We start from the raw sequence: 11,585 nt of genomic DNA on the forward strand, positions 1-11,585 counted from the left end.
CCCCGTACCGACATCGCAATCATATCATCAAATCGACATTACTATCGCATGGCACCCTGCATCAGCTGCTGCCGCAGCACCATGATCTGACTCCGCTCCATTGGCGGAGCGCATCGATCGCCGCCTGCGGCATGCTAAGTACCTGCTGCAGGAGCTCTTCTTGCCCGGGCATCGATGGAGCTGCAGGGGCTGCCGCCGGTGCGGCAAAAGGCGTGCCGACCATTGGGGGGTGGAGACCTGGCCCGGAACGGCCGAGAAGGGCTGGAAGGGCTGCGCAGCCGGAGGAGGGGCTGCCGCTGCTGGTTGCGCCGCTTGTTCCACCACTGAGCCGAGCGTGCTGTAGTCGACGAGGTTCATTAGGAGCATAGCCTGGAACATCGCGTATGATAGTTGAGGCGCCTGGCGCAGAAGCTCTGCGGCTCGAACCGGGTCCGCCATCGACAGGGACTTCATCTGGGAGAGGACATCGAGAAGCTGGTTGGGGGCGAGCGAGGAGAGTGTTTGGGAGATGGCGTTCGGGCAGTCCAGATGCGGGGGCAATTCCACGCCGGGTGGCAGGGGAGGCAGCGGCGCAGATTGCTGCTGCGCGCCTGATTGACCGTCTTGGCCCTGGAGCTGCACGTTCGGCGCGGCTGAGAGTAGTCCGGCGGGACAGAGTCCTTCTCGTTGTTGTGCGGCCAATCCACGCGTATTTTGCGGCCCATGATCTCGTAATCGTTCAAATTGCGCACTGCGGAGGCCGCCGCGTCGCATCGGCAAAGTCGGCAAATCCATATCCTTTTGGGCTTTCCAGTATCGGGGTTCATCATCAAGCGAAATTTGGTGACCGTGCCGGCAGAGCTCAGGATATCTTTGACCTGTTCCTCGGTGAGATCTGTTGCGTGGTTAGTTGAGGTTGCTGGGGAAGTGACTCATAGATAGAACATACTGTACGGAATATTCCCGAGGAACACGCTCTTCCCAGCTCTTTCAGGAGCCATCTTGCCAGATAATCCGACAGATATTCACAGCTAGTTGTTGAGCAGGAGAAAAGAGCGCGGCGGAGTGTTTGACCAGAATTGGACAGAACGCGGGGGAAAAGGTGGGAGTAAGGCTCGTATGGTTGCAGTCAGTTACGCCCTTTCAACAGGCAGTCAAGCAACAAAGAATATGAAATGTACGCCAACAGCAGAAAGCAGAAGCAAGAGATGGACGAAGCATGAAGCCGAAGAATAGAATCCCGACGCAAGAGAGGCTAGATCGGCCGCCCGATCCGGCAGGCGGTGAGGGAATGAGCTGAATTGCCGGAGAGAACCTCAACTCCACTCCTTCCTCACTCCTCCGTCCGTCTCCTCCTCCACGCTCCAGTCATCTTCATCCTTTCCCTCCCCACACTATCATCAATGTCTCGCATTCCGAAGGACCAGATGCAGAAGCTTCAGATGATGCTGAAGAAGACCGGGTCTGGTGGAGGCTTCGGTGGTTTCCCCACGGGCGGTGGTCAAGGCGGCGGAAAGTTCTGGGGAACTGTCCCTTGGTCGGCATTGGATCTTATGTCGTGTCGGACTCGCTCTTCAACGGTATTGGGCCCCTGTTCATGATTGACTCTTGGTCAATCCGATAAAGAAATGTTACTGACTGGTCCCGAATCTAGTGGACGGTGGTCACCGTGCGATCAAATACTCCAGGGTAGGCGGTGTTAAGAAGGAGATCTACAGTGAAGGTATGCGATAATCCGAGAAAATCACAATACAAGGAGGGGTATCTGACTTGTCTACTCTGATAGGAACCCATTTCCGAATTCCCTGGTTCGAAACGCCCGTCATCTACGATGTGCGCGCAAAGCCGCGCAACATCGCTTCCCTGACCGGTACCAAGGACCTGCAGATGGTCAACATCACCTGCCGTGTTCTGTCCAGACCCCGTGTCGACGCTCTCCCACAGATCTACCGCACCCTTGGCAACGACTTCGACGAGCGTGTTCTCCCGTCTATCGTGAACGAAGTCCTCAAGAGCGTTGTCGCGCAGTTCAACGCCAGCCAGCTGATTACCCAGCGTGAGAACGTCGCCCGACTCGTCCGGGACAACCTGGCCCGCCGTGCGGCTCGCTTCAACATTGCCCTTGACGATGTGTCTCTTACGGTACGTGATATATACGAGGTTGAACGGGATGTGTTAATATACTGACTTGTCGGCAATGGTAGCATCTGACCTTCTCCCCCGAATTCACCGCCGCTGTCGAAGCCAAGCAGGTCGCCCAGCAGGAGGCCCAACGGGCTGCGTTCCTGGTCGACAAGGCTCGCCAGGAGAAGCAGGCATTCATCGTCCGCGCCCAGGGTGAGGCCCGATCGGCGGAACTGATCGGCGACGCGATCAAGAAGAGCAAGAGCTACATCGAACTGCGGAAGATCGAGAACGCCCGACACATCGCCGCGATCTTGCAAGAGAACGGCGGCAAGAACAAGATGTACCTGGACTCGCAAGGTTTGGGGTTGAACGTGAACGCCGGAGCGGAGGACACGCGATAAACGCAGATTACCAACGAGTCTAGTTTATAGTTGGAAGCGGCGAAGCTGGTCCCTGGGGCTGGGGAATGAATTTTAATTGAGCAGCAATCTGCGTGATACAGGCGCAATTGAAGCCGCCTCGTGGGCGGTCCAGGAAGGACCCGGTCTTTTGTACAAATAGTTGTCTTCAGGATTATCGAGCAATCGGCGAAATGTTTCTCTTCTCTAAGTCGACATCAAAATACATGCGTTTTGACAGTTTTATCTATTATTGTAGGAGTTGGCTGACGGAGTGCGGTGATTGCGGGCGGAGCTGCGGGGACGAAAGCGGCGGCGGAAATTTTATATCGCTCTCACTCCACTTCAAACTTTAAGACTTGAACTGTTCTACTTCTGAGCGGTGGTATACTACAGCTATAGTTAGTAGCCATTACTGGACGAAACAGGTCAGTTCCTTTAAATCCTTCTTGGTCTAGAGAAAGAAAACCCACCACTTCCTACCCCACCTTCCTACAGACTTATCTACTACCCAAGATTCAAATTTTCTAATCACCAACCGAACCACAGCAGCAAGCACCAAACCACAAACAACAAACAACAAAGAAAAAGACAACGATATCACATACAAAAAAAAAAAAAACGGAAAAATGACCGACCCAACAACCACCATCGACGTCGACCTCGACATCCAAGAAATCCTCCTCGCAGCCTCCCAACACGACATCCCCAAACTCCGCCGTCTAATCCGCCTCACAGCCGGCGTCGCCAACCCCGCCAACGTCAAGGACCCAGAGACAGGATTCTCCCCGCTCCACGCTGCCATTTCCGCCTGTGAGCCCGACGACGATGAAGACGAGGCAGTGAACGGCGCTAGCGAACAAGCGGAGAAAGAGAAGAAAAGCGCGGCCGAGTCCGCGGCAGAGACGGTCAAGTTCCTTTTGCAGGAGGGTGCTATCTGGAATGATCTGGATTTGAATGGCGAGACGCCTGGGTGTGTGGCGAGGAGGTTGGGGTTGACTGAGGCGTATGAGATGGTTGTTGATGCGGGGTTCGGGCGGAGTTGTTGCTGAATCGGTTGGATGGGTATGAGGAGATTGAGGAGGAGGTTGAGGAGGATGAGCAAGAGGAGGGTGTTGCAGACACGGAGTCGGCTGCGCCAGCACAGGACGAAGAAGCGCCGCAGTTGGTGGAGGCAGACGCAGACGTGACGCAAGCGCGCTACCTCGACTCGAACCTCACCTTCCAGAACGACCGACTGATCGACGCCGACCGCAACGGGGTAATGATGGCGTGGGAGAGCGACATCATGAAGAAGAGCGCCGCGAAGCTGCTCCCTACGCCCGGACTGCGGGTCCTCAACGTGGGCCACGGCATGGGCATCGTGGACCAGTTCCTGCAGGACCGCCAGCCGGCCGAGCACCACATCATCGAGGCGCACGCGGACGTGGTCGCCGAGATGAAGCGGCGCGGGTGGCACCAGAAGCCTGGGGTGCGCATCCACGAGGGCCGGTGGCAGGATGTGTTGCCGGCGTTGGTGGCGGAGGGGGAGATGTTCGACGCGGTGTACTACGATACGTTTGCGGAGTCGTATGGGGATTTCCGGAGTTTTTCACGGAGCAGGTGATTGGGTTGCTGGAGCAGGAGGGACGGTGGAGTTTCTTTAATGGGATGGGGCGGATCGGCAGATTAGTTATGATGTTTATCAGAAGGTGGTGGAGATGGATCTGTTTGAGGCGGCTTTGATGTCGAGTGGGAGGAGATTGAGGTGCCCAAGTTGGAGGGTGAGTGGAGTGGCGTGCGCAGGGCGTATTGGATGGTGGATAATTATCGCTTGCCGTTGTGTAAGTATATGGATTAGTACATATATGGTTATGATACTTCATGTCTTGACAATGGACTGAATTGGACTTGACACTAGACATACAGTGTCACCTTGTGTTGACCCATGCAACATTGACATGGGTACAGTCTATTCAAACATACTACACGCTGGGAAAACGATAGAATACTGCCATGGGCTTGTTCTATGTGTAGTCCGGCCTCCGTCCATCACCGTAGATAAATACTAAAACGCCGTATATGCAATCAACCAAGGGATCCTGCCGCTCGGGTTTCTGCAATGCAAGTCGATGGGATAGAGAAAATCAACCCGCTCGCTCAACTGTCCATGCCAACTCCCTCTATACATACACCAAAGGAAAAGAAAAGAGAACCCCAGTCTAGTCTTATCATATACAATTATCAAGCCCCACCGCTAAAGCTGGATCAGATCGACCTCGGAGAAATCTGGCGGACTGCGGCTGAATATAGTGCGGCACTTGCCGTCGAGCGCCTGGTATTCGTTGCTGATCCAGATATGCTTGCTGAATCGTTGCGTGCGGTAGATCTCGTCGTCGCTGACTCCCAGATCATCGCGGGGAATCCAGATCACCGGTCGTTTGGCACGGAGGGCGTCGTGCTGGAAGGCTCGTTGGACCAGTTGATCGCGCTCGTCGGGCGTCAGATCTTCGAGCTCGTCCTGAATTCCGGCAAACAGCGCGCGGCCTGCTCGATGCGGAGAGGGGTCTTGAGACTCCGCATCCTCCGCCATATCTTCTTGGATACGCTGTATAGTCGGGACCGACGTACTTGAGCTATTCCCAAAGTACTTCGATCGTTGGTTTGGAGACCGATCGACCCATGATTGGCGCCTAGGCATCAAGCGCGCCGGGCTGACCTCTCTCTGGCTGGTCCCCCGCCCCGCGTCGGACTCGATCTGCTTCATTTCAATCTCGGGCGTTAATCCGCTCGGTTGTCGTTCTGAGGGCCACCGAGGCTCGACGACATCCGATTCGTCATCATCGCGGGCCAGCCCAAGTCGTGTCCGTTGAGCGCGCTCAAACTCCTCATCCCGACGAACAGCATCATCCTCCAGCGTGATGGGCAGATATCGGATCAGCGGCCCAAAGGCCTCATTCAGCAAGATCTGATATCCGATGGTGAGGACGAGAACGACGATCATACAGATCGCTTGACCCTCGCAGGCAACGGTGCCATCCACGTCGCGGACGAGGAAGAAGAGGCCGATCAGGCGACTTCCATCACGTAGATCCCAGTAAATAACTGGTTGATCGCCCGAGGGAACAACAGCCCGCCCGTGTCGAATCGGAATTTGGTCACGTAGAGGGTGTTGTACCGGTAGACAAACCAAAACAGGCCAAAGGTGAGCACGTTGAACACCATGATCAAGGGCGAGATGACGCAGTAGATCAGGCCAATCGACGCGAGTGTCGTGTAGACCGGGAAGAAGGTCCCCCACTGCATCTGGTTCAAGTTGGTGGTTCGGGCCCACTTCGTCCTGGCGGTGGAGTCAAACATCGGCCCGAAGATGAACCAGCTCACCAGGTTGACAATCTGCACCAGCGCACCCGCGCTCACCGACATGGCCTGCAGGATCATGTACGAGAAGAAATAGTTGCTGGACAGGGGAATGTTCTGAGCCAAGAGCTCCGGCCACGAAGTGACGTTGGTCACGTTGTTGATGATTGTGGAAAAACTGGATGAGACCGCAACCACAAGAACAGCTGGACAAACATAAACGCGAAGTAGTAGTTCTGGACCGTGAGTTCCACACCCATGCCGGTGTGAAGGCCTTGCGCGCGACACAGAAAACGCAGCATGAGAGGTAGCAACGCCATCAGGATTGCGAGAAAGAGGGCAGGCAGGATACCTTGAATGGCAGAGACCAGCCAGTTGGGTAAGGTGGCAAGCCAAGCGAGCCAGGTGAAAGCATCCTCCAGGTAGGCCAATTGCGAAAGCAATCCGTAAACGCCACGGGAACGCCCACCGACGACCATCCGCAAACGAGTGTGAGGATGCCGAAGGTTCGCAGATAACGCTCCCACCACCTGAGTGACATGTTGTCCCAGATGACGTCGTCCGGCGAGATCTCCACGATCCGGGGCGCCATCTGTTTAGGCGTGTGGTGGCTGACGGCCTGGCACGCCATATGTGCCGCTACCTGGTGGTTGAACTGGATAAAGGCTGAGTTCATCAGGGGAAACTTTTCGGGGTTCTGTTGGTCGATCTCGATTTCCAAATTCAGACGAGCGAGCTCCTTTCGGCAGTGGTCGATGGTGTCCACTTTCTTTCCCATGAGCCAGAGGGAGGGCATCCAGCTGATTCCGAATACGGGCAGGCGCATGGTCTCGCGGTCCTTGTCTTTCAGATACTTCTTCACGCCGGCTCCCCAAAGTCTTCCTTGTCAAAGTCCGCGTTGTACGCAGCTGGGTACTCATCTTCAGACACTTTCCGTTCTTTCCGATCGCTCTGGGCGTCCGCACGACTCTTTTCGCGGGCCACTGATTCCATCGAGGTCTCGTCCTGTTCATACCCGGATACTTCCTCCACGTTCGTCGGTGTCGTCGGTGTCTCGGGGCGGTCAGGGGAAGTTCATCGGGCTCCGTCTTGTTGCTCACTCTCGAATGATTTGAGGGCCGGGTCTTCCACAAGGGCGGCCTGGATTTTGTGTTTGGCGGCGTCGCCGAAGTGCTGGGTCGGTCATCCCGTTCGTTGTTTTGAAACGGATCCATGTCATCCGCCATTGTATCCGGCCATGAGCGCGACTTGCGCCGATCCTTATTATTCGACCCTTCTTGAGGGTGGGGGGGAGCTATGAGCCCGCCCCTGGGCGCCTTCTGAGCCGCCAAGGTCCCATCAGTCTTTTTGACCCCCCAAGAACGGATTTCCCGAGGTATCCCACCCGTGACCAACTGCACCCGCGGCCGCCATGGCGGGATCGAGGGGGTTCAGCCGCTTCCAGCCCCGGCGTCGGAGGCGTGCGACGACGATTGGTCACGGGTGCAAGACCTCGTTGAGGGTGTGGGCTTGGTGTGGATCACCGGAGCTGATACCAGCCTCCATGGCGAGACGGGATGCTTTTCGATCCGCGGCCTCTTTTTCCTTTTTCTGGACCTCAGCCGCACTTTTCCCCTCCTTTTTCGCCGCCGCCTTGGCCTGTTTCAACTGGGCTCTTTTGCATTTGATTACCAGTTCGGTCTCAGCGGCTTCGAGTCTCAAAGCCAGGGCATCCCGTTCCTTCACCTTTTCATTCAAATCATCGAAATTCCGGTTGATCCAAATGTTGCGGATCCCACCGGGGAAGACATCGTAGAGTGAATCGAGGGCGTCCACCGACAGCCAGCGTTCCGGGATGGCGGTTACTAGAACCGTGGTCGCCGATGCACGGAGTCGGTGTTGAGGAGATGTCAGGTAAGCCTGGCGTAGACGGATATAGCCCCGCAGCTCGTCGAAGAACACGGCACAGACATAGACGACGACAATGACGGCGATGACCAGATGGCCCCAATAGCGATGGAGTGCTCCGGGGCGACATTGCCCCAGGAGAGTCGATCCATACCCGTGACATTCCAGCGTGGACCGCTATCCGTGCCATTTTTGAACGTCTGGTCCTTGCCGTCGACCTTGGTTGAGGGGAAGAAGGATGGGTAGGATCAGCAAAGCCAGAGGTAGGAAGATTTTGAGAAGCATGCGTAGGTATCGCAGAAAGAAGTAGGCGTCGAGACCGCATTTCTGGATAAACTCGGGAGCTGGAGGTACGGAAGACGGGAACGACCCATCGAAAGAGCCCGATGGGGACGGCTCGGTACGTTCTCTGTCGGGGACCAAATATGTCCTGGGTTGACTATGAAGAAGCAATGCACGGTTAGCGATGTTGCGCGCTTCCAGATCCACCAGGGTACCAAGGAACTCACTAGATGCGGGTCAGTTTTCCTTTCAGCAGCATAAATAGGATGAATTCGACGGCAAAGACAACGATCGCCGTCGCTAACGACGCGAGGAAGGTGTTGATCGAGACTCCCGCGCTTTCTGACCGGTATGGCCTGCCTCCTCCAGGGCGGAACCCAGGTCCTTCGAGATGTTCGACATGTTCGACATGGTGATTGCAGAGGCAGTCCCCACGGGGGCGGACTCAAGCGGGTGACGGAGACAGTCGGATTAGAGAAGACCAAGTCCTACACCCAGATACAAGTAAGGGAGGTGAGACCATGCATCACGCGGTGAGAGGGTTGGGCCGATTTCAATAGTGGAAGGGCAGAAGGACAAAAAAAGTTTGGGGCGATCGATTCGGCAACACAGGCAGCGTCACCCTGAAGTAATCGAGTAACCAGGAGCGCGGAAGTGGGTAAATTTCCAGAAAGGAAAAGGAACTGAGGATAGAAAGGCAAAGAAGAAGAAAAAAGACGGAGAAAAGGAAGGAAAAGAATAGAGAAGCCTAAGAAGAGACAAATCACCACGCACTACAAAGGGTAAAAGGAAGGGTTATCAACAAAGGACATGACAGCAGTGGCACCAACTATTAAGTCCTTTCAACCATTCAGACCCGGGATGATGCCAAGTCTAATGTGAAGAAGCGCCGTTATTTGTGGAAAAGGGTTGGGTAACCTGGTGGTTCAGGGAAAAGGGGATGATCGTTCCAATTGGGCTCGGAATGACATCAAGCGCCTGCTGAAACTAGACGGTTGGCGCTTGCTTAAACCCTTTTGGCTCAAGGGTGGTCGTCCCTGATATTTTTTTTGATTTTCCTGTGATCCTTTGTGTAGGATTTCGGGGCGCTAATCGAGAGGTCGCACCTTTGTTGGTTAATTATAGCGAGCTTGTCTTTGTGACCTCCAAGATCATATTTGATTGTCCCGAGTATTTCCTGTTTGTGGGGAGTCAACATATTACCACAACCGGTCCTGATTGTTCTGTTCCCCTTCGGGTTTAGCCTCCTGGTCCCTCGTGTTTTTTCTCTTGGGTTACTTCGTTCCTGGATCGATCGAGAAACAATTGGACCGTTGGGACCCCGCTTTGTTTGGGCTTCTAGCTAAGCAAAGGTCATGGATCAATGGAAACGAGCAGCTGCATATGTGAGACGAGACGTTGGCGCTCTCTCACGAATCCTGAACCACAAAGTAGGGATGTCCGACCATGAGATATAGTAGTAAGGGGAAGGATCCCCTATTATAGACTGAGATGGACTGACAGGTCTTATATTTTTGATCTGGATGCAGTACAAGACAGATAGAGATCAGATTATCTCAAATACCAATCGCTACAATATAGAAAGAAGAATTCCCACATTGACCATCCAGACTACGGAATACACATGAGAGAGACCTCCCGAGGCCAATCTATACCACACAGCATGGATCTGAACAATAAACCCAATTTGTCTTCTACAATCAAGTGAATCCGGGGACGCTCTCGGATAACCGATCGTGTCTCAGATGGTTTCAATATATATTGAACTCGTCAGATCGTTAAGAGGCTTTCTAGTACGGAGAGGAAACTACAAATGCACAGCCAGATCGGCGGTAACTTAAAAGAAGGATCAGCATTGGACGTCCCTCGCTACGTGATCACCCCAGGGTAACAGTAGATTCGTACTTTGAGAATCTATCCTGAACCACATCCAGTAGAGCCATGGGGTTTCATGTCTGCCAGGATGAAGTCCTCCATACCCGGGGGTTTCTCTTTGATGGTTCGTCGATGCCTGCCTAATCAGGCCAAATAAACAGGGGAAAACTCGGCCTGACCATGGATGCTGATCCACGAATCGAGTGCTGATTGGACGCCACATGGGAGGCGGTGCAGGAAAGGCGGAAGACGCTTACATAAGCTAATAATCGGCATCACGTGCTTCGTGGACCATCGCGTCGTCCCAAAGAGGAAACCACTTAACGCGTCCTCGGCGGTCTGGGTCGCGTGTCACGCGTCGAGCTCCAGCATGAAAATTACTGAGGCGGAGAATGAGCCACAATCGATCAATCTCAATCTCCATTCCAACGTCAACTCGTCCCTTGGCTGCACTCCCTTCCATCCCACACCCCTTTGCTTCTTTGATTTCCTATACCCCACCAAGTTTCTCACGATTTATTTGTCCAGTCTTAAAAAACAGTCCGAGCAGCAATTCGTCCTTTAGGACCGACTCGCCATGTCTTCGCGGCCTCCTCCCGTCGAAGGGGTCGCCCAACGAGGGACTCGGCCACCGATTCTCCTGCCCGCTCAACTCGTTCTCGCCAGCAACCCCAGACCAGCAGTCCGACTCCCGGGGGAGATGACCAGTTGCAGACAACCCCTCGCGCTTCGAGACGCATCAGGGGTGAAGCCGCCGTGCCGTCGTCGTCTCCCATGTTCTTCCAGTCCTCGCCGTCGAAAGCAAACAGCAGTGCTGCTCAGACCCCGGACGCCAGGATGGATGAACCGAGCTCACCAGTGCGAGCGCCCTCGTCGATGAATGACGGGGAGACCACACCACGGGGGAATGGACAGGCGATGAGAGGTATATAAGATAAAGATCCTGACATGGCCCCTGATCACTAACCGCCGGACAGATTCGTCGCCCATTCGATACATGTCGAGCTCCAGCCCCACGCGTGCACACAGCCGTCCAGTGGGACGATCTGATATCCCCAGCAGCAGCAGCGGCCTGTTTGTGTCGTCCCGCTCCGCAACCGGTGGCCAGCGCACCGCGCCCCGCCGCAATGATCTTGACTCGGGTGGCTTCGGTCTACCCCCAGTCGTCGACGCAGAGTGTTCGTCGATGCTAACGGCATGCCGGCCGGCACTGACGAGCCCCAGTCCGACGCGACGTTCTCCAACATTCACCCGGACACCTCGGAGGCTGAAGCCCTCGGTGGCAGCTCCACCCGTGTAATCTGGGGTACGAATATCTCGATCCAGGACTCTATGTCGGCATTCAAAAGCTTCCTATACAACTTCGCCACTAAATATCGACTGTGGGGGGATGGGGCCAGTGATGACGAGACTCGCCGTATGGGCGATGCGGCCGAGGTGAAGGAGTACATCAACATGCTGAACGTGATGCGCCAACTGGGTGTCACCAGCATGAACTTGGACGCGCGGAACCTCAAGGCCTACCCGTCAACCCTCAAGCTGTGGCACCAGCTGCATGCCTACCCCCAGGAAATCATTCCCCTGATGGATCAGACCGTGAAAGACGTCATGGTGGAGCTAGCGATCAAGGAGGGGAACGTCTGAGGACTCATTCCCAGCGCAATCAGAACCATTCTCGAGACCTGAGCTCGGCTCCTC

The 11,585-nt window shown here is 55.0% G+C and overlaps 5 protein-coding genes across 5 annotated transcripts; 3 read left to right on the plus strand and 2 right to left on the minus strand.

Moving 5' to 3' along the window:
* Position 1: 1 nt before the first annotated feature.
* P168DRAFT_293941 (RNA-binding domain-containing protein) lies at positions 2 to 1,185 on the minus strand. The gene is made up of 4 exons (XM_024837920.1): positions 929 to 1,185; positions 654 to 874; positions 238 to 615; positions 2 to 95 (listed from the first exon to the last, which is right to left on the minus strand). Exons 1-4 carry the CDS (start codon positions 978 to 980, stop codon positions 42 to 44), a joined length of 705 nt encoding a protein of 234 aa, XP_024688321.1. The 5' UTR covers positions 981 to 1,185; the 3' UTR covers positions 2 to 41.
* Positions 1,186 to 1,382: 197 nt separating this feature from the next.
* Positions 1,383 to 2,743, plus strand: P168DRAFT_330879 (prohibitin family protein; the record flags this gene model as incomplete). Its single annotated transcript, XM_024841634.1, has 4 exons — positions 1,383 to 1,572; positions 1,634 to 1,702; positions 1,766 to 2,121; positions 2,184 to 2,743. 4 exons carry the CDS (start codon positions 1,383 to 1,385, stop codon positions 2,505 to 2,507), a joined length of 939 nt encoding a protein of 312 aa, XP_024688322.1. The 3' UTR covers positions 2,508 to 2,743.
* Positions 2,744 to 2,876: 133 nt separating this feature from the next.
* On the plus strand, positions 2,877 to 4,399 carry P168DRAFT_293943 (S-adenosyl-L-methionine-dependent methyltransferase). The gene is made up of 5 exons (XM_024837921.1): positions 2,877 to 2,932; positions 3,054 to 3,520; positions 3,577 to 4,106; positions 4,177 to 4,198; positions 4,237 to 4,399. Exons 2-5 carry the CDS (start codon positions 3,134 to 3,136, stop codon positions 4,342 to 4,344), a joined length of 1,047 nt encoding a protein of 348 aa, XP_024688323.1. The 5' UTR covers positions 2,877 to 2,932; positions 3,054 to 3,133; the 3' UTR covers positions 4,345 to 4,399.
* A 341-nt stretch (positions 4,400 to 4,740) lies between these two features.
* Positions 4,741 to 8,423, minus strand: P168DRAFT_313810 (DUF221-domain-containing protein; the record flags this gene model as incomplete). Its single annotated transcript, XM_024839705.1, has 9 exons — positions 4,741 to 5,560; positions 5,590 to 6,021; positions 6,060 to 6,259; positions 6,331 to 6,699; positions 6,944 to 7,237; positions 7,335 to 7,846; positions 7,949 to 8,169; positions 8,240 to 8,354; positions 8,390 to 8,423. 9 exons carry the CDS (start codon positions 8,421 to 8,423, stop codon positions 4,741 to 4,743), a joined length of 2,997 nt encoding a protein of 998 aa, XP_024688324.1.
* A 2,041-nt stretch (positions 8,424 to 10,464) lies between these two features.
* On the plus strand, positions 10,465 to 11,531 carry P168DRAFT_322874 (uncharacterized protein; the record flags this gene model as incomplete). The annotated part of the gene is made up of 4 exons (XM_024840611.1): positions 10,465 to 10,494; positions 10,554 to 10,812; positions 10,865 to 11,052; positions 11,112 to 11,531. The coding sequence occupies 4 exons, from the start codon at positions 10,465 to 10,467 to the stop codon at positions 11,529 to 11,531; spliced, it is 897 nt and encodes a 298-aa protein (XP_024688325.1).
* Between the last annotated feature and the right edge of the window lie 54 nt (positions 11,532 to 11,585).

The sequence above is a fragment of the Aspergillus campestris genome (assembly GCF_002847485.1).
Source record: "Aspergillus campestris IBT 28561 chromosome Unknown P168scaffold_34, whole genome shotgun sequence".
In the NCBI taxonomy this organism is placed as follows: domain Eukaryota; kingdom Fungi; phylum Ascomycota; class Eurotiomycetes; order Eurotiales; family Aspergillaceae; genus Aspergillus; species Aspergillus campestris.

Excerpts from the sequence above, each read along its gene's own strand:
- P168DRAFT_293941 (XM_024837920.1), bottom strand. The coding sequence starts at position 980 with ATGGCTCCTGAAAGAGCTGGGAAGAGCGTGTTCCTCGGGAATATTCCG. Across the intron at positions 875-928 it reads CCTCGGGAATATTCCGTACA|ATCTCACCGAGGAACAGGTC; the intron begins GTATGTTCTATC and ends ACCACGCAACAG. Across the intron at positions 616-653 it reads ACAACAACGAGAAGGACTCT|CTCCAGGGCCAAGACGGTCA; the intron begins GTCCCGCCGGAC and ends CCGAACGTGCAG.
- P168DRAFT_293943 (XM_024837921.1), top strand. The coding sequence starts at position 3,134 with ATGACCGACCCAACAACCACCATCGACGTCGACCTCGACATCCAAGAA. Across the intron at positions 3,521-3,576 it reads TGACTGAGGCGTATGAGATG|GAGATTGAGGAGGAGGTTGA; the intron begins GTTGTTGATGCG and ends GATGGGTATGAG. Across the intron at positions 4,107-4,176 it reads CGGAGTTTTTCACGGAGCAG|TTATGATGTTTATCAGAAGG; the intron begins GTGATTGGGTTG and ends TCGGCAGATTAG.